The sequence below is a fragment of the Physcomitrium patens genome, chromosome 20, assembly GCF_059467195.1.
Source record: "Physcomitrium patens ecotype Gransden chromosome 20, ASM5946719v1, whole genome shotgun sequence".
In the NCBI taxonomy this organism is placed as follows: Eukaryota; Viridiplantae; Streptophyta; class Bryopsida; order Funariales; family Funariaceae; genus Physcomitrium; species Physcomitrium patens.
Genome location: NC_143429.1, coordinates 12,240,442 through 12,261,285, shown reverse-complemented (window position 1 = coordinate 12,261,285; position 20,844 = coordinate 12,240,442). Strand labels below are relative to the sequence as shown.

The 20,844-nt window shown below is 36.7% G+C and overlaps 1 protein-coding gene and 1 long non-coding RNA gene across 4 annotated transcripts; one reads left to right on the top strand and one right to left on the bottom strand.

The window, feature by feature from the left end:
• Positions 1 to 6,773: 6,773 nt before the first annotated feature.
• Positions 6,774 to 12,330, bottom strand: LOC141044623 (uncharacterized). 2 transcript variants are annotated; one of them, XR_016498806.1, is made up of 4 exons: positions 11,129 to 12,330; positions 10,695 to 10,817; positions 10,381 to 10,444; positions 6,774 to 10,247 (listed from the first exon to the last, which is right to left on the bottom strand). It is a non-coding gene; the product is annotated as an uncharacterized LOC141044623 (long non-coding RNA). The 2 variants fall into 2 exon arrangements; XR_016498805.1 differs by having other exon boundaries at positions 6,774 to 10,444.
• A 157-nt stretch (positions 12,331 to 12,487) lies between these two features.
• LOC112273404 (uncharacterized) lies at positions 12,488 to 16,847 on the top strand. 2 transcript variants are annotated; one of them, XM_073529527.2, is made up of 7 exons: positions 12,488 to 13,090; positions 13,401 to 13,738; positions 13,920 to 15,388; positions 15,532 to 15,765; positions 15,984 to 16,124; positions 16,262 to 16,338; positions 16,464 to 16,847. In XM_073529527.2, exons 1-6 carry the CDS (start codon positions 13,029 to 13,031, stop codon positions 16,328 to 16,330), a joined length of 2,313 nt encoding a protein of 770 aa, XP_073385628.1. In that variant the 5' UTR covers positions 12,488 to 13,028; the 3' UTR covers positions 16,331 to 16,338; positions 16,464 to 16,847. The 2 variants fall into 2 exon arrangements, with proteins under 2 accessions (XP_073385628.1, XP_024357901.1); XM_024502133.3 differs by having other exon boundaries at positions 12,490 to 13,090; positions 13,423 to 13,738.
• The last annotated feature ends 3,997 nt before the right edge of the window (positions 16,848 to 20,844 follow it).

Sequence of the window (20,844 nt, the reverse complement as noted above, 5' to 3'; positions counted from 1 at the left end):
ACCTTTGTTAAAGAACCACAATCCTCTTTCATCCTTCCAATTGCATCAACTTTAGTCGGATCTGGTTTTCTTCCGTAAGATCCGCATAAATGTCCAACAATTACAACCTCTCGCACTCCAAATACGGACTTCATACCCGATAATGTAAGATGAACTTCTCCAAACCGAGTTAAAATCTTTTCACAATCTTGTATATGATCAACAACATATATGCGACACCCCCTCGTATCTAAAGTTTCATCCTTGTCTCCTTCTCTGCACCCTTTTATAGGAACATCATCCAGAAAAGGCATAGTCTTTTCCGGAATAAAATCTCTCAATACCTTATTCATCCCATTCATCATATGCGCAACCGAGTTGGTCGCGCCTTGAGGAAGAGTGCACATTCTAACCAATCCAAGCGGTGTCCTCATCGTTGTCATATCTCTACTTCCTTCGGTAAGTTGAAATTGATCATAACCTCAATACAAATCACCCATTGAATAGATCGCCCTTCCAGCAAACGCCTCAGCAAATTCATCCACAATAGGTCCAATTCCTGCATTCCTGACAGTTACAGCATTCACCGGCTGCATATCTTGAATAAACCGTAGTGACCCATTCTTCTTAGGTACCGTAAACCATCGACTAGAATACGGCGCAAATGAAGGTTCTAATATTTTCATCTTTATATTTTCAATAGTTCCACCAATTTAGGTAAATGTGCCCTCGGTACTGGAATCGGTCTTAGATTCCAAGGTACATGCGGTACAGTGAAGATAACCATAGGTGTTATAATATTTGGATCCACATACCCAATTTCATGAGATTCGAAGGCAAACGATCTACCTTGTTTAGCCAACATCTTTTTGAAGCAAGTAATTTCCTCCGGCAATAAAGAACCATCAGAACCAATCTTCAATTCTTCAAAAGTCTCTTCAGTAAACTGATGTCCAATACTCATTGGATCTCTTAAACTTGCTTCTTTTGATGCTTCTCCCATTTGTTCTTTAGAATCCTCTGGTAATGGTCCGGCAACAGGCTTTACCTTCTTATCTGCCGTTTTATATCTCGTCTCTACTGTGACTTCTGGTGCTTGAAAAGATTCAAGCATGGTATAAACCTCTCTCGAATGAATCTCAACAATCTTATCATTATCCCCTAACCCAATAGATGTAATCAATTCCAATGAATCTTCCAGCCCATTTTCTTCATAAACACCCAAAATCCTCTCATCATCTTGCAATGTACCTATCTTGCGTAACTGTCCTTCAATATCATATAATCTTTTTCTTTCTTTTCTTTTAAAATCATCAACTTTCTTATACATAATATTTCCATTCTCCAATATACCAATAAAACTCGCATCAAAGGCACCTTCATCTCGCGAGAGTACCTCCTCTTTTGTACCTCCATAATCTCGCTTTACAGTGGTACCTCCCCAAAATCCTTAAATCCTTCAACAGTCTTTGGCAATTCTTTCTCCCTCAACCTATCTCGATTCCGTTCATGGTTAGGAGGTACTATTAAAATTGTACAGCTTTCCTCCCATCTTCGCTCTGTACCCTTGCATAAGCAGAACCATCGTCAAGTACTTTTGTTTCCATCCGTGTTGCCGTGATATAAGGTTGTCCTAAAATCAACGGATAAGACGTTGTATCTTGAACGAAGAAATGTTGCTCCGTCGCAACATCTCCAATCCGAATTTTGACATCTGGACAAGCTCCATATAATTCGCCTCGTGTGTTATTAGCTGCTCGTATTGCCCATCCATGTTCCATATCAATTGGCTATTTTTGCTTCTTATAAAGATCTTTAGACATGAGATTTATTTCAGAACCATGGTCCACCAAAGCAACTATTGGTTCTTCTATATCTCCTACCTTCACCAATACCTCAGTAGTTGCCCTTGTCCAATGCTTTCGAGTATAATGGCTCAAAGTTTCCATTTCCTTGTGACTAGAATCTTTGAAACGTACTCGCTGATTATACCCATTCTTTTCATTTGTTGGTTGCTTGTAACCAATATCAACCTCTTCTTCATCTCTACATATTCTTGCATCAATAGCATGACTCATTCCAGTTTCGCTCATTAATTGCCTCTTTCGCTTAATGCTGTCAATGATAACATCATGAAACTCCTTCTTTGCAATTCCCAAGACTTCTTTCAATGTGAATTTCACCTTAGCATTTAATATACGTTCTTCCAACACCCCTTTCAAATTTGTTGCCGCTTCAATATCAGAAAGTAGCTTATAAGCAATTGATTTGCCCTTATCTTTTGTCTCCGTTGTTTTTTCTCCCAATGATGCTGAGGTATCCTTTACAGGTAAATCTTGTGAAGCTGCCTTCCGAGCCTTGTCTCCTCGAGTTTGCCTCTTAAAAGAATTTTCTTTTCTAGTATCATCAAAATTTCCTCGTCTTTTTTCTTCCATCAAAGCTTCATGTTGGCTCTTAGCAATATATGCATGAACTGAAAGAGACTCAACAGGATCCTCCCAACCTGTTCTTCCTCGTATTGTAGCTGTAGTTCTCAATAACGCTTCTCGAGGTAATTTCCCTTCTTGCATTGTAGAAACGGCAGAAGTCCAAAACTCACTAGTTTCCGTACTTCCACCAATTTCATCAGCTACTCTAGCACCATAACTTGCACTTTCTCGTACTACTGTTTCATGCTCTTTTAAGTAATCTTGAACCAATGCTCTCATTCCTCCCTTGCCAAAATTGGTTTGAAGAAGATCCTCCCTATCTTTCAATGCTATCTTCCCATCTTTCCAGCAAATAATTCCCTGCCGTATCATATTATTAAATTCATTGCAATCTTTTCTAGTGTGTGAAGCATCATCACACCAAATGCATCTTTGTACATATCCTTGTTTTGAAACATTCTTCGAATTGTTTATAGAAGTATTCTCTTCAAGTCTTGCCAATTTGATTTGAAGATTTCGCATTCCTCGTATAATTTCTTCCATACCCATATAAACGAGTGCAAGAATACATCGTATATCTTTACTGATGCCCTTCGACTGCTTGTCAAAGTCCTTTATTTGCCCCAGCCGGTAGGTCTCTAGACGTTACAGAGAACCTCGAACAACCCAAACTATTAATCTTCAATACCCCTTTGTACTTACGATCTTGTATCCACTGACTGTCCTGTTAGATTAACCCAATAAATTTCATTCACTCCACATACTCAATCCTATAGACACCCCTTTAATCCTTCAATCACAGACGTAACTCGATTTTACAAAACAGTCAAGAGTATTCAAACCCACTTCATTTAAAAATCCCGATTCACCATTACAACACTGACTTCAGCAGCGATTGCCTCAGTCGTCCCAAAACTCTACGAAGAAGAAAAATCCAAATTCTATGTCTTTCCTTCCCCGACCCGAAGCATGAAGCTCCTCTCTCTAATTCCCCTGATCTTCCGAAAACCTCCAATGAAAAACCGAACTAGTCACCTTGCAAAAGCTTGAAAACTCGCTCTCCCCGATTCCCCCGAAAAAAAACCTTCCCCCCTCAAAACTATATCCCCCCCTAACCTTATCCTCTGAATTTCTTCAATCTTCCGTCTTAGATCCGAAATTGGCTCCCACCTCAAGCTTGGATCCGAAATTGGCTCTCGCCGTCAAGCTTTCTCCTCCGTTTTTACCTTTAAGAAATCCATTTACCGAAAACAATGTTCCCTGAAACGGCACAGAGAACAGGACAGCCTGAAACAGAATCGAACCCCATAATCGGGACCACATTGAGTCGCTCGACCAATTCAGGTCCTATATTGGGAAAGATGCCCGTAGTAACCTGGATGTTCCCGTAATTGGGTCAAATTGGTCCTCGCGTCAGATTGGCTAAGAACCGTAGTAAGACCTGGATTTCCCGTAATTAGACTGCATTAGATTGACCGGCCAATTCAAGTCTCATATTGGATAAGAGGACCCGGATTGGATTATCGAAATTGGATCCAATTGGCTCCTCGAACCCGTCGTGTGAATTGGTCCTTCTCTTCCTGCTGACTCCCGTTATTGGAATCGAATGGAGCATTTCAGTATGCCCCGGCTGACTGTAACGGAGTGACTGAACCTGACCACTCAGTATTTGTACTGGAGTTGGTTGATGCTCCCAATATTCGAGGTAACTGAATATTAATAAAATTCCCCTTTCTTTTTATTTTCACTGTATACTCGTGTTACAACACGACAACGGAATCGAGATGAAGATCCTCAAGAATGACATGTTCTTCCTCGAATAGATGGCGAGATAAAACGTATTTGGTATCACGACCTTGGAAGAGAATTCTGATGTTTAGTGATTTTATTAGAGGTAGGAACAACTCTTGATGGTGTTCTAAATGTTTTATTTGAAGGAAGTTATAAAGGCCTTAAGAATGATCAAATAACATGGTGGTCTTCTCGCCTTCATATGGGACTATATAGATGGTTGAGAGGACCTATCAACCATCTTTGAAGAGAGCAAAGATCAGAGTATATAGCAAATACAATTCGTCGCATCTGAGACTTCTTCAACATATAAAGATCACTCCTCGTAGAACTCGTCTCTAGAAGAGGGGGAAAGAGGAGGTAATGTCATGGATATATACATTTATCTCAATAGTTATTTATATGATTAAGTAGAAGTAGGTAAATATAGAATAATTTCATAAAGTCTTCTAGAATAGCTTCCTAGAAGCTTCATAGATGCGATTTTGACTTTAGATGTGTTCGTAGGTTAGAAACTTGGCCAAAAAGCTAATCATATATGGATAGCTTGTGGAACAAGTTATCTCTGTGTAATAGCTTGAGGAACAAGCCAACTACATGGTGCATACATAGATAACTTGCCTTGCAAGATAAGACATGTGGCTAGCAAAGTCAACACATATTGGAGGTCCTATAGAACATTGTCACGTAGCACTTAGTTAGATAGTATATATGGAAGTAAGAATAAAGCCCTCTTCACTCTTGTAAATGCCTTTCTAGTCTTAGTCTTGTTTCAAGACTTTCTAGTCTTCTTGTTTCTAATAATAGTCATTCTAGTTAATATTACATCACCTTTTGAGTGACTTTCTAGTTCTCTTCAGTGATAGAAGAGTGTATTGAAGATTCTCTTTCTTCGAGATTCATGTCCTTGAGAAATAACAATGTTCATGCTAAATGGCACAACTTTCTATTTATTCTAAAACTATATGGAGCATTTCTTTAAAGTATAAATTCATCAATATTTGTACCTAATATTATAAACACATGTGCAGTATTATACTAATGGATAGTTTCTTGGAACTCTCTTACTCTTTCATTATGATCTTCAAATAAGCATCTCAAAAATAATATCAAAGAAGATAGAGATGGTAGGAAAACTTTTCTTTAATAATAACATTGTCCAAATAATAGCAACTTCTTTTGTAACCTAACTAAATTTTCATTAAATCAATGCAATGCATTACAATGAAGACACAAAACATTCATCTTCTTTAAATTATGTATGGCCTTAGAACTTGTAATTATTTCAGCTTGTCTTTGTGTTCTTTCACATTTCCTATTGTTGTTGAACAATTGCTATCTAATTCATAGTTAAAGTTGGACTATTCACAATGACACATGTGGCTTTAGCACTTCTAATTGTTTTGAGTTCTCTTTGTACTCTTTCATATTCCCAACACTGTCATTGAGTAATTGTTTTTTGATTCATTATTAAAATTGGATCGTTCACAATGGCACAAGTTCCACAAGACAATTGGAGTAAGCTTATACACGTCTAAATTATACCTCCATAAAATTCCAATAAAGCCTTGTTATTCAACTAAAATTACATAATACTTGTAAAATAAAAATGAGCGCGTATACCTTAATTAGTCAAATTATAATGCCACAGTGCTTTAACAAAAAATATTTTATATCTATACATGCTTACTAATTATAATTACATATATTTTTAAAACTACTTGTTACAATAAAAACTCAATGTTTTCAAAATATTATATTTTGTAAATTAAAATGAATAAAAATAATAACAATTGTCTAATTCTTTATATACTAAATCATATTTATTAAAAAATATATCATTATTTATTTTTTATTTATATACTATATATATATATATATATATATATATATATATATAAAGTTGAATATAAAAAAATCTCATATAAGAAGAAGAAATGAAATCCCTATAATTTAATTTTTGTACAACAATTCTTATTGTAATTGACAATACTTCTAAAATTCCAATAAAACTTTATTGCTCAAGAATTTTATTTATAATGAAGATGTAGTATGAAATATAATATGAAAACTAAAAAAAACTATAAATATAACTATAAAGATAAAAAAAATCATTCATATAAAACTATAAAATAATAAAATAACTTTATTTTTATAAAATTCTTATATAAATACATATTTAACAATGATATCCTCACTTTTGTTATTGAAAAGAGATAGATGATAGTGAAAGGATGTGAAATGCATGCTGTATAGAATCAAAAAAGTCAAGCAAAAAATTCTTTTATTTAAGATTCTTTTACAGAAGGCTTGCAAAAAATTGTAATTTCTTCTTTTTAGTGTTCATGCTTATACTTCAAAGTATTAAATTGTTTGAATTTTCCTCCCAATAGGCTTTGTAATTTAATTTACCTTTCTATTACTAGTAACTTGTCATTTATAAAGTATAATTTTAATATAAATAAAAATAAATTTGATGTGGCTCGAGTAAATAAACTTTTATTGTTATATGGACATTGCAAATGAATTCATTTTCTTCTTTTCGAGCAAGACGGTCTAAAATATCTAACCTATAATGAAACTCAACATTAATCATAATAAAGTGAAAGAATTGTTTTTGTAATAAAACTCATTCAACTTTGTTTTTATATACTATTGGCTTCCATTGCATTACCAAATGTGTTTTTTATTGCTTTGTAGATAGAGGTAAAGTATGTGAGATTTTTTTTTACTCTTTCTAATTTGTCAAACTTTTCATGTCGTATTGTATATAATTTTTGATAGAAAAGATTTGAAGTAGTTGGATATATATACAAAGTAGAAACTTGATTCTCCATCCTAGCTATTACAATTGCTACAATTATAATATAATAACACCAAATCATGCTACTTGAGAAGAAAAGATTAAATATTGATCAGAATAGAGGCAACTACAAAGTTGAAAACTTCAAACACCAATCATTGAGATTAGATGTATGAATAGAATCCAAACCATGTTGTGGAATTTAGCTCTTGCTAATTCATGGCATTAACAACAAAGTATTTAATACTATTGTAGACTCCACATCCACTGCTTCTTTATCATGGATCTGTCATTGACAAAGGCGATGGATAGAAACTCATTAACTCTAGAAACATACAAAAATATAATTCAATAATACTTATAATTCAAAATATTGTTCATATGCTTATAATTCAATACATGTATTCAAAATATTTAGTTGAACAAATCAAGACTCCTACCATGCTAGCACATCAATAGTACCATTGTATATAACTTGTTATGACTTAAATTAAGTATATTCAAATAATTTACTCACTACAGCATTGGCATGCCATGTACATTCTTGTTGTTCATGCCATTGATTACATCAATTCAAAGCACATCAATTTGAAGCAAATTGAATCAATTTAATTTAAATCACATCAATTCAAAGGAAACACATAGCTTACATTGTTTGCCAATTTATCTTTTCATTAGTGGCAATTCACGATGCAATTTTGTTTTTCTAAATTCAAAAATATACATGCCATTAGTAATCATGAAGCAAGAAAAGATGCAATTTGCAATGGTAATTCCTTATAATATTCTTGCACCTTTAAATTCAGTAAAAATCAATATATAAATAAGTATTGCTCTTACCTAAAATTTAACGAATTTTTATCTAAAAAATCTATGCTCATGAAATATTAACTCTTTAAGTCCAACCACAATCATTTCCTATTCTTAGCAACACTAGTTTTAGGATCATTAAGCATTCAAAGTGAGGAATTGTGATGGATCTTTTTTTGACCTAGCTTTGAACCATCTAGCAACACACTATGACCATTTGCTTTAGTGCTTTGCTACATGATCACACATGATGACATCCAACCAACTAACTAGTCAGATGCAACATCTCAATACTATTGTATAGAACTCTCTATGTACCTGCAACGCATAACTACCACCACGTGCTCTTCCATTCACTCATCACTTGAGAAGAAGAATGCAAAAGAATGCCCGAAATCTAAGAGGCGGTATACAAAACATATCAATAGAATGCATTAACATCTAAAAATAGTAATTTAGCATTCCAAAATATAAAATTAATCAATATCTCAATTTCGTTAAAGGCCTATGAATTCCATATAATGTGAAGTCTTTTGATGAAAACAAAGATAGAAACATGCATTGAACGAGAGCCACCATTTGTTTCCTTGAGCAATCTTAATATATAAATAGTAATTATAATTATACTTCATTTTTATCCAAATTTGGTCTTAGATGTCTTACTCATATTTCTTTTGACAATTAAAATAAATAAGTCATTTATTGATAAAAATTTAAACAATTCTCTAATTAGATTGATTCTCCAAAATTGATACAAAATTTCAAAAACATATAAACTAATAAAAGACATAAAATAGTTCTATGTTGGTATGGATTTGTTCTTATGTGTGTATTATATGAATGAATAAAATAATACAAAGTTGTGCATGTTTTTGGTTATGCATGTTTTATTTAAGATCAATAACATTTTTCCTATTAAGCTAAAAATATTTTAAGAGAAACAAAATCATGGCAAGTTCGCACAACCATTGATCATACATGTTTTTCAAAACTTATAACATAATTTGCAAAATCAGTGTTTGCATTCAAATTGTTTAATCCATCTTTTTTTAGTGAATATAATTCTAAAACTTAAGTCTCATGTATCAAAGTATGCAATTTGTTTTGTTTTGTTTTCGTTTTTCAGAAAAATTTGACCTATTTTAAATGTAACATTTTTAGGTTTTTTATATATAATGTATAGCACTATGATGAGTTAAGTAATGTTATATTACTATTCTTAGATGAAGCTGTTCTTCAAGAACATTAATAATTACCAGAAGAAAAAAGTATCAATAAACCACAATAAATTTGACATTAAACTTTCTGAATACATTATTATTTTTATAAAGAATAATAATAAAAAAATAACAAAAATAACAACAATAATAACAAAATAAAATAATCCAAGTTCCTTTATAAAAATTTAATATTTAATATTTTAATTTTAATTTAAAACTAAAGCCAATTTCTCTTTGCACCACAACTGAACAGGAATAATTTATATCTTTTGGAATGATATCATGACCTTATTTTCAGGAGCAATTATTTTGATTTCAATGTTTAACTCAAAGTCATTCATGTTAATCAAAAACACCTCCAGTGAAAATTATTAATAGATCCAAAAAAGTTCGAATGTTAATAAAACCCAACAGTGTAAATTTTGCTTTCAAAAGTCTTAATTGTGCATATATATATATATATATATATATATATATATGTCCACCAAAAGGATTGAAGCAACATGGGCTTTATAACTTAAAAGAAAAGTTGAAAGCTTTAGGCAACCTTCAAAAAAATCAAATACTTTCAAATTTTTTAAATACATATTTGATATTCATTGGAGCTAAATTGTTTTGTTCGTGTTACTTTCATTTTGTCTTCTACATTCTTAGCTCAAAATTTTACTAAGATTGCAAAAAATATTTTCAGACTTAAAATAGGATTTTAGATTTTTTATTGTATATTATATCCAATTAATTTTTATCAAATTTGATTAACATGAAAAAATCCAAGCAATAGAGTTTTTATCTTTTAAATTGAGTCTATAGTTTTTTGCTTTTAAGTATTTTTCTCCATAAAAATTTCTTCCAAATTCTAGTTGCCACATTATGAAGAATGATTTATATTTATGGGCTTTTCTAACCAAAGACTTTACAATCCACAGTTAAAAAAACATAAAAAGTTACAAAGCGTTTGTCTAACAATGAACTTGATTATTGTGTTGTAAATTTAATTGATAATATTTCTTCTGTTTTTCAAATTTATTTTTTCTTTAGTTTTTGCACATTAAATGTAGTTTCATTACGAATTTGTAACGACTCATTCAAAATTTTAACTGGTCTTTATTTGTAACTCCCCACGTAGAAATTTTTAAAAATAATAATAATAAAATGATTTTGAAATACTACGCAAAGAGATAAGATGAAGTTTTCTTTTTCTTAAATTATTGGGTACTGTAGAAGTTAGCACTGAAATTAGAATGATGTTTAATACAAGTACAATAGTGTGCACCTCAATACAGAAAACCCAAATTCGAAGTTGCATAATAATAATTAAATAATGTTATGATTCACTTCTATGACTTACCTATTTAAGCTGATAAAGATTTGCTTTTACTTGAAAGGAAATCTTCTTGTGGTAAATAAAAAACCTTAGAATAGCAGTAAAAGCGATTAAAACAATAGCAATGAGTTTATTTATCTCAATGTTTGATTTTCTGATGATTATATTAATCCAAATAAAACCCATATAATAAATAAACTTAGTTGTATCATATGTATAGCCAATAACCAATATGGAATCATAATGCAAAAAGTGTATTTAAAATTTACATTATTTGTATAAAATGACATTTTTTGTAACACGTTTTAAACATGAAAACATAGTTCAGAATAAATTACCTAAAAACATCATTTAAATATACCAGTATTGTGTGAAATTAAAGAAATGTGGCATATATATAACTTAAATACACTAAGATTTGAATTTTGGAAGATTGGAAATATGTTCGCCTTGTCTTTATTCTGTTCCCTTATTGCCCCACATCAAAAGATGATAATAATAACAATGATTATATATATATATATATATATATATATAAGGATTTGAATTGTTTTAAATTAATGGTTTAGATCATCACAGTTGAATTTATTTATTTATTATTTAAATGTAGAACCTGATGTCATGTGGATGCACTTCAAAATGTTACAAAATCAACTACTTATCTATTAAAAAAAAATTAAAGTGTAAAATGGAAATTTCCACAAAATAACATAAACTGCATGATTGTGATTTTGAGTCATATCAAACCAAGATTCAGTTTCAAAAATCTCACAAATTAAAAATCCATAAGATTGTTACTTCTGTTGTGGAGATATATTCACGGTGATCTATCAAACATATAAAAACAATTACTTTATGAAACGAATTAGGAGGAATAAACCTAAAATCATTGACTCTTCATTTATAACCATCACTTTCATTATGAACATCTTGAGCAAGAGTTTATTGATTGATTTAATGAAGAATGTTGAATTGAACAAAAATTAATAGATGCTCATCTTCTTAAGGTTGATTAAATTGCATGAAAATATTATTTATCATGAACACATCATCAATAAATTTTTAATTGTCAATTCACACCATGAGAATATGTTTTTATTCAAGATAGAAATATTAGCCAACTTGAAAAACAATTCAACTTGTGAATCATTAAATGCAGGTATAAAAATGTCATGGACTATTTATTGATTAAACTATCTAAAATAAGTTTGCTTTTTAAATTTTATTTTTGAGACTTGTACTCAAATATTCCGACGTCTTTTAGAATCTCATAACATATTGAATAATCAAATTTCATTGATTCATGTTTATTTATGTATTCATTTTGGGCATTCTTCAGGAGCGTGCAAATGGAATGAATTTGGGTGATATGCATATCTTGGATAACTATTTCTTATTATTGGTACTTGATCTGCAGAATTTTCTCTTTTTTTTCAATGAAAATATTAATAAAATAATTTAAAAAATGTAAGAAAAAGAAAGAGCCTAAAATGGAAGAAAATAAAAATTAACAATACCACAAGTAGATGCTAAAAAATTGTTACCTCATTTTTCACCCTCCTAAATCAACACACTATGTATGGTTTGCATGGACATTGAAAAATAGGGAAGGCCATGAAAAGAATTTGAAAAAAAAAATCAATCTTACCATCATTCAAGTTAACAAACTCACAAAACCCTAAACAACCCAATAACTTTATGAGTAAAGTAATGTGAACACAATGAAGAATTAGAACTTTTTTTTTAATAATATACTTATAACGAATAAAAAATAACGTCAAAGACCTTTAAAGAACCCCCCTTAATATTCAAATTCCCAGTTTAAATGGCAAAGCCAAAACGGATGATAAACAGCGAACGATAAACAGTACAGAGGATGACATTCATCTACATGGACGGAGATGGGGCGGAATCATCCACGGTGTGTGGCAATGGCCACACGCACGTCCAAATCTAGTCGCTGTACATCCATAAGTCATGAACACATTCATTCATCCGTGATTCAAATCCGCAGCCTCGCGCCTCGCCTCGCGCCTCGTCGCCTTGGTTTCTGCTCTCGGGGGTCCGCGTCGGCGATGCACACGGAGTCAGTCCCTGCCTCTGTTTCCACGGATGCGATCACTTGCCAATTCGCCTCTGGCCGCTGACTGTCTGAATTTCGTTATTGTACCTGACCGTTACCTTCCGATCTTGTTTTTGTCGCATTTCCGCTTATTTTTCGCACTCTTTCTGAAGCTCCGACGTAGAATTTGCCTTATATCGTTCGCGGATCTGCGCCCTCACACTTCAGACGTCGTGTCGATGCGGTTTCTTGGTGATGGTTTCGGGATTGCGCAATGTTGTAGTATTTCGTTCGTGGTAGTTGTTTGCGTGAGCAGGTTTGGTTGGTGATGAGTTTCGGTGGAGGTTTGAGCAGGGTGTGTGAATTCCGATTTGTGATGTGTGGAGAGAGTGGTGAGAATTTGGTGAGAGTCTTGGAATTTTGAGTGAGGAGCAGTGTGGATGTTGGAAGCGGACAAATTGGCTTGGGTTGGAGAGAGTGGGTGTTTTGTATCCTGATTGACCTCTCGGTCTCTGATAAGACATGTCATCGTTTAGAAGGCTTAAAGCGGAGGCAACGCTGCGACTCTACAGCCTGCCCCGTCGTGAGCTTCAAGTGCTGTGCAAGCAGTATGGTGTCCCTGCGAACAAGACCAATGTCTCCATGGCGGACGCTCTCTCCGCGTGTATACTTGTAAGTTTAGATATATTCCTTGGGTTGGGTGTGTTTGTGATTTGAATTCGTGGTAGAATGCCACTAGAGATCTCATTACCGATGATTATGAAGGGTCTGTTAACTGTTGAGGCGAATGGAAGTATGTTTCGTTTCAACCAAAATTCTGTATTCGAAACCAGAAACCTTGATGTATTCGGAGATCCATGGCTAGAATTTTTAGAACTTGATCATTCCCTAGGAGAATGGATCACATTTCATCTGTCAATTGGCTGTTTCCTACAGTCACTTTTGGTTGACCTTTTGAGTGTGTCGATGTTGAGAGCGGCAGTGCGTTGGTTTTGAATCGGCAGGCTGAGAATGGGAAATCCAAAGCGTCATCAGGCACAAGCTCTCTAGGAGTTTCAAAGAGTACTCCTATGAAGTTTAAAGTGGAGAAAAAAACAGGATTGCCCGAGGCATCATTGGCGTCGTTCGCTTTGAATGGCAAGTCAAAGATCTCGCCTGTGAAGATCGCTGAGACAGTACTTACGGATGACAAAATCGAAGCCAAATTTCTCCGATCCACTACAACGCCCTTAAAGCGAGGAATTAAGAGATCTGAAAGACCTCTGCAGACTCTAGTCGAGGAGAAATCAAAGATCACAGTTGTCCCTGCTTTCACACGAGGTACTATTGTGACTTATTTATTATTATAGTTACTATAATTACTATTGTTTTTTTTCCTCATATTCAATTGGATTATCTTAGGTTACGTGGGTGAGTGACTTTGGCTCACCTCAGAAGACTAGCGGACACACATTAACCGCATAGATCCTGCACTAGCTTCAATATTGGGGTGGATTTGCAGCTGCCGCATTTCAGGAAAGACTCGGAAAAGCAGCGCCTGCAGCCACCCATGGCAAATTCGGGAAATCAATAACGGCAGCGAGCAGTCCCAAGGCACGGGCATCCACGCCGAGGAAGCGATCGACAGAGGCAGCAGCCATTAAGATTAGAAGGAGCCGAGATGCTCTTCCAGCTGTCTCTTTCTCTGATTTTCCTTCTACGCCTAAATCTTCAGAGTCTCAAGTACCCGAAATTACGCCGTTGAACTCCACCAGTAGAAGAGCCATGAAAATGAAGTCTAGGCTCAGTTCTAGGATATCCTCGCACGAAGAAGAGGCCACACTCCCGTTGCCTAAATTGGCTGGTGGAGCGAAGCAACCATCAAGGGACAAGAGGGTGGCTTTCGCTGACGAGGCCGAGATAAACAAAAGTGTACCGGGGGGACCAGAGCCCCAACCTGAACCCGACACAGAGACCATTGAAGTCTCCTACGCTGAAATTGAATTTAAGAATCCAGCCCTTCACAAAGAACTGTTTGGATCTCTAAGGAGTGTAACCGTGGAAGAGGAGCAAGTTATATCTCCGGCCCCGAGACAGGAAATTACCCCCCTGAGTCCTCAAAAAACAGGATTCGAATTCAAGGACATGGCTCGGCACAAAGAGCTCTTTGGATTATGCCGAAATTCTGAAAATAATTGTGAGGGGTTTGCTGACTCGCTAATCGACTCGGAACCGGTTGGGATCTCGAATTGTGCCACTCGATGGGTACCATCAGAGCGTAGTAGTTTCAACGCTTCATTACTTTCACCCGAACTTCTACATAACAGTACTACACCAGTACACGATCGTCCGCTTCTCCCCTGCATTCGTGAGGGTGCAAGTGGCGGTTTGAATAGTAGCGTGGAAGTATTAGAGGAGCACCCGGAGCGTCATCTTCTTCAGGGTCACGATCTGGGACCCGATTTAGATGGTTTCGACCTTGCAGCAAGCCGTTGTGAGAGGAGAATGAAAGTATCGGGCCGTAGCCATGGTGAGCTTCGGACCTGCTTGAATAGAGTGCAGAGTGATTCTGATATATTTATATCTGATGAAGTCCAGAGATTCTCTCATGAGCTGTTCGATAAGGAAGAGGATAAGTTTTTTCCCACTGTCGCAGCAATGAAGGGCGTAGTTGCTGCAGTTACAGATATGCCCATGTCAGGCCCTGAGCGTAGTGCCCAGATTCCTGCAACTCCAATGACAACAATGCAGACCAATTCCACCTCAAATTTCGGGGAGACAGTAACTCCGTTAACGAAAATCCGAAACAAAATAGACTCCACTCTGGCGAAAGCCACCTCCATACTGGAAAAACTGGCAACTTGGAGTTCCGACGCTGAGAGGAAAGTGCGAGAAGGCTATTGGGAACCCAAGTGCTCTTCAATCATGGAGGATCCTTCCGCGGTTGATGGATTCAAAACCCCTACTACGAAGGCGCTTATTGCAAAGACGGTACGATGTGAATTTCATTCCTTCCCACTGGAAAAGATGGTCTATTGTTTAATTTCCAACAGTGTGCTTCCGTCAACGTAGCAATTTGAAGAAAATTTCGGAATTTTGTCTCACTTTGCCCCTTTTTCCCGTATCCTGCACAGGTAGTCGACAGGGATTTGCCCAGTGCGAAGAAGCCAAGATTAACGCCAAAGCCCATGATGGACTCAGAAAAGGAATTCATTGTCTGTGAGGACTTGGATATCGTGTCCAAGGGCGACGCACCGGGTGCTAAGAAAGTCCGCACCCCAGGCGAATCAATATCGGGAGTATCGGACAAGGAAAATCAGAGCGAGGTTTCAAGAAAGATAATCGGTCTCGGTAGGGAGAAAAAGAAGGTAGGCTCGTTAGGAGTGCTAGTCGAGACGCTACTTCTCACATTTTCAATTCTTTTTGAATGGATTCAAATGGTAAATTCCTCTTTGGGTGGATTTAATGGATGAAGATTCGTCGTTCTAACTATGTATACAGGCTTACTACAGTCCTCTAATGTGACTCATATTATCGTTCATGATACACAATACCCTCTGATAATGTCCGTCTCCACTTGCTGCAGGGTAATAAATATGAAGTTTTGAGAGACCTCTCCATGAATTCGTCCAATGAGAATGTGCAAGGCATCGCTAAAGCGGGCACAGGTCAAGTTCGTCCCGAAGAAATGAGTTGGCGGAAACTACGGGCTACCGTGAAAGAGAGGGTAAACTGCCCATCAACCCACAGCCTCAAGAACTCTATTCTCTGACGAGTTCAGTCCTGCATCGTATCAATCAAACAACGCTTTCCTGCTACTGTGCAATGACTCACTAGTCACTCGTGAACATACAATTTTTACAGGTTAGGCAGATTGAAGCGTTGAAGGATTCGGATACACGAACACACAAATGCTGGAACATGACATTCTGAACTTTAAGGTATCGTGCACTTCACATTGACAGTATTTCTTTTTTCTGAATGGCTCTGATTAGATCTTGCACCGTGGAGGATTGCGTGAAGTATTGTGAGTATAAACAATATTTCAACCTGATCCCCATTGCAGGTGATGAATTTCAGAACCCAGTTTTGCGCAAGGAATGTAGAGGAAATTAGGTGAAAAGTAACCGGCAGCAGTAGTTTATGTCCCCAGGCAAGGAGAGTACATATGTACATAGTACCTAGTTTATTTGATACGGTTCCGATTCGTTAGAAATACATCCAACAACACCGAATTTAAAGTAAAGTTGATGGCCGAGTTGTTCACAGCATCAAGTAGAAACTGAAGTTTCGAAATGATGGTAGGTATTGTTGCAGTGATCATCTGTGGGCAATGTTGGACTATGCTATGACATGTGCATTGTTCCATCTCCACATTTAATGAGCAATTCATATGAAAACCTCCAATCCCGAGGTTGGGGATTGATTTACTCAATTCTCTGGTTAATTATGTCCATCGCATTTGACCTGTTGGATATGCACATTTTCTCTCAAATTGCTAACTTCGTACGAAGTGTAGAAAAGTGCTCCCAATTGCGTGATTTAACTCCCCTACTTAACTCTACACACCTATACTAATGTAGGTACAAATGCACCGACAGCGCCCAACACCATGCCCAGACCAACAACCTTCCGTAGTAGACTCGGTTGTGTAGCTTCATCAATCTGGAACCAATCGTCAATCAAAACTGGAGTTGTACTGACAATCCATGCAAACGCCAACCACGGCTCCTTCACTGCCAACGCTACAGCCACCAGAATAAATGTGACTGTCGTCACTATATGCTGGGCATCTCTACCGAAAATTCCAGTCACAATGCGGCCGCCGTCGAAGATACCCACAGGAAGCAATCCCAAGGCTGTGGAATGAAGACCGAGCACGCCAGCTAATGCTAAAGGGTTGAGGACCAAATTCAAATCCTCTCCAAATTCGCCAGAAATAGTCGCAACCGACAGATTGTGAATTAGCCATGAGAAAAGCTGAGAATACGAGAACAAATGCTCCGGCACCAATAACAACCCATCAAAACCAACCACTCCTGATGAATTTGATGATGCCCAGGAAGTATAACTAGCGCCCATGAGAGCTCCAGAGATTGCCAAGGAGGCGAAAGCAGAAGACAATGACAGATCCAACAGGGAAGTGCGATCTGGCAAACATCCCTTGTAATACACAGCTGTTCCAAAAGCACCCTGATGTGGAACTGGCAATGAGAATGGTAACCTAACCATGTGGGATACTTTGTACAACGTAGCCACTGCCTTCCTCGCCAACCATCCCCCGGCAATCACCGCAAACAATCCGAGTGCGACAATCCATCCCTGCAAGTATACTTGATCGATGCCCACATCTGCAGGATCAAATTGCAAGCTTCCAACCAAGACTCCAAACAGAAGAGTGCCCGCAAGCACAAAGTCCCCCTTCTCTGCCAAAGTAAATGATAGAAGCTCGTATCTGTGCGCAATAATGACGCCATTCTCCGTCGTCCCCGGTACTTTATCTAGAATAATTGCTACAAGTCCCTCAAATTTTGCATCCAAAGTTTTCTGCATCTCCAGACGTGCAAGAGCTGGGGTTTTGGACCAATTGCCGGAGAAGATAAGCCCCTGCCGACATCGCACTGCCTTCGCTACTGTAGTAAAGCCGTGTTGACTCAAAACCTGCTCGACGAGCTCCTTCTCATCAAGGGGCACGGTTAAGGTCTCCTTGTGCTTGTACTTATAATACATATTGTATAACAAATCTGCTTCGGTGGCCAAGCTTTCATCAGGATTCAAAATTACTCCATCCGGACCAGCAAACAAAGAGGATATGTAGAAGGACAAAGCTTGAACATTAACCAAAATATTCTCAAGCGATGTTCGAAGCTGGCTGTCCTCCGGGAACCCTTTCAAAGCAGACGCTGTCTTCTGCACTGGAATACGGGAAGCCCGCAACATAGCTTGCGTGGAGAAAAATTCTCCGTCACCCAGCATTTTCATCAAATCTCCGAGCTCTAACAACGCATCTGTAATGAGAATGACGAAAGCAGGGTAGAAGTCGTCTAATGTGTTCATCTCTAGGGTTTCCTCCCCCAGCTCCTCAAGACGAGCAAAGTACGCGCCGTCGAAGCGGTTCTCGTCATTTCGGGCGTCCACGTCAAAGGAGAGCGAGATGGGAGGTTTTTCACTGTCAGCGCCATCCAATTGCCCTTGCGCTTTGAACATTTCTCGCCGCTTCTTTAAATTCTGCTCAATCAGACTCAACCCGCCATTCGAATCCTTGCCGCGCACCTGATCAGCACCAGACTTGATGGCATCTTCCAGCATGTCCATCATGCCTGTCACGCTGAGCCCATTATTCTGTTCCAAAGCTGACTTCTTAGCAACCCTTTCCATCTGCTTCAGCACAGCGGGAGAAACTTCCACAACCACGCGACCTGAATTGCTTGCGCTATTGCTATCTTTCTCCTCCTCCTTTCCAATCCTCTCCTCTTCACTCTCCTTCTCAGCGTCGCCACTAACATCACCATTGCGCAATTCATTCTCTCCATTGCCATTGCTATTGCTACACACACGCAGGTTCCTCCTCACACAACCATCCCTCCATATCCTCCTCAATCCTTGATTACTGTTACATGAAGCACTACCTTTCCTCTGCCACACGCTCACCACACACTTCCTGTTCCAATCCTCCCCTCTCACTGCAGAATGCAAAGAAAGCATCCCTGCGCCGCGACTGCACGACGCACCAACAACACTCGGAAGCACACCCATGTCCACCAAACCCACCACCACCACCACAACAACAACAACTTAATCCTTCTCCACTTACAACTGACACGATCCCACCGCTATCCCCCGCGCACGAGCTCATTCACAATATCTCCATCCTTCCGAATTCCTACAAAATCCCTAAAACAACCCCAAACCCACGCAGCGATTTGAGACCCACCAAATGAAACGGCGAAGTCCGCAATCAGACTAAATACCCAACAGCAAAGCAGATTGGTTGTCCACCGCCAAGGGCAATTGCAAAATTTGCACAAAAGCACAAAAGTGAATTCCGTCGGCCAGGACCCGTCGTCGCTGGATTCAGAGCGCTAGACGTCACGGTCACGTGTGTGTGTCTCTAAAGTGTCCGTGGCCACTCGTTGAACTCGACAGGCCACGTCGGATTGGCAGCTGGGACGGGTATGGGTTCCCGTGGGCATTCCTTCCAAACTCTATCTACAGGTGGTGGTGGCGGTCACACATTCCAATCGGCATCCATCCATAAGTTCATTCATCCATCTTCGTGCTGTTTCTGTTCATTCCGACGCAGGATTTGAAACCACTTATAGCCACCACTTGTTGATGTTTGTGTTACAAATTTTTAATACAAATCTTTATCACTGAATATTTTAAAAAATAAATTGAATTTATGATTAAAATTTAAGTTGGTTGGTTGCATCTATGCTGTGATTGGTTTTATTCTATTCTTGTTTCTAATATTTTTTAAAATTTGATGTCCCTGCATGTTATCATATGTTTTAAAATACACATTATTTAAAGCTTTGTTTATTCATGTTTGTTATGTCTGTATTAAGATTTAGTTATTCCTCAAAGAGATTCGCATGAAATTTCATAGTTTTAAATTAAAAAAACCTTCAAATTGGTTAATGTAGATATTTATATTTTGTTTATTTGCTTTATTGAATAATTTCTTGTCTTACAAAGATAATTCTAAACCTTGAAAATATTTATGTTGTCTGGTAAAACTCAAATGACAATACAAAAAATTCATACAATTCATATTTTTTTATATCATTAATTTATTTTAATTTATTTTTTATGTATGTCTCTGTAATTTTTTTAGAATATAAACTAAATAACTATAAATAAATAAATAATATTATGCATCTTTTAATATATTAAAATAATCATCAATTTGATTTAAAATATAGTTGTTAAGTAACAATCTTGATATAATTTCATACCCATTAACATTAATTGTACCATCTTTCTTCTTCTTACCATAGATGCTTATTCTTATCATGGCCCGTGGGGGCAAGCTTGGACATTAAAGCTTGTTCTTAGAAGAGGTGGAACTAGGTATTTTGATATTTGGTATGATTCTTTTGAAGCGGAGGAATTTGTGAAGTCAATTCTAATTTGTGCAAGTTTTTGTGAATATGAACAATAGGGGTTTATTTCTCATTAGAGATGTTCTTGTTGTGTGGATTTGTAAGTAAAACTCTAGATGGTTCACATTGGATAAGCCCACATTCAAGCTGAAATATTAGTAAGATCCTTAGATACGTATTGACTCATACTAGGGTAGATATTTTTTGGTCTAAATTAGCTTTAATATCTATCTTCTCTGAAATTGATCAAGTAGTTCTTTATTTTGGTTGCCCTATTTTCAGCCATATTGTTAGTATTCTTGTATTTTGCTCAACTTGATCTACAAATTTGAGTTGAGGAGT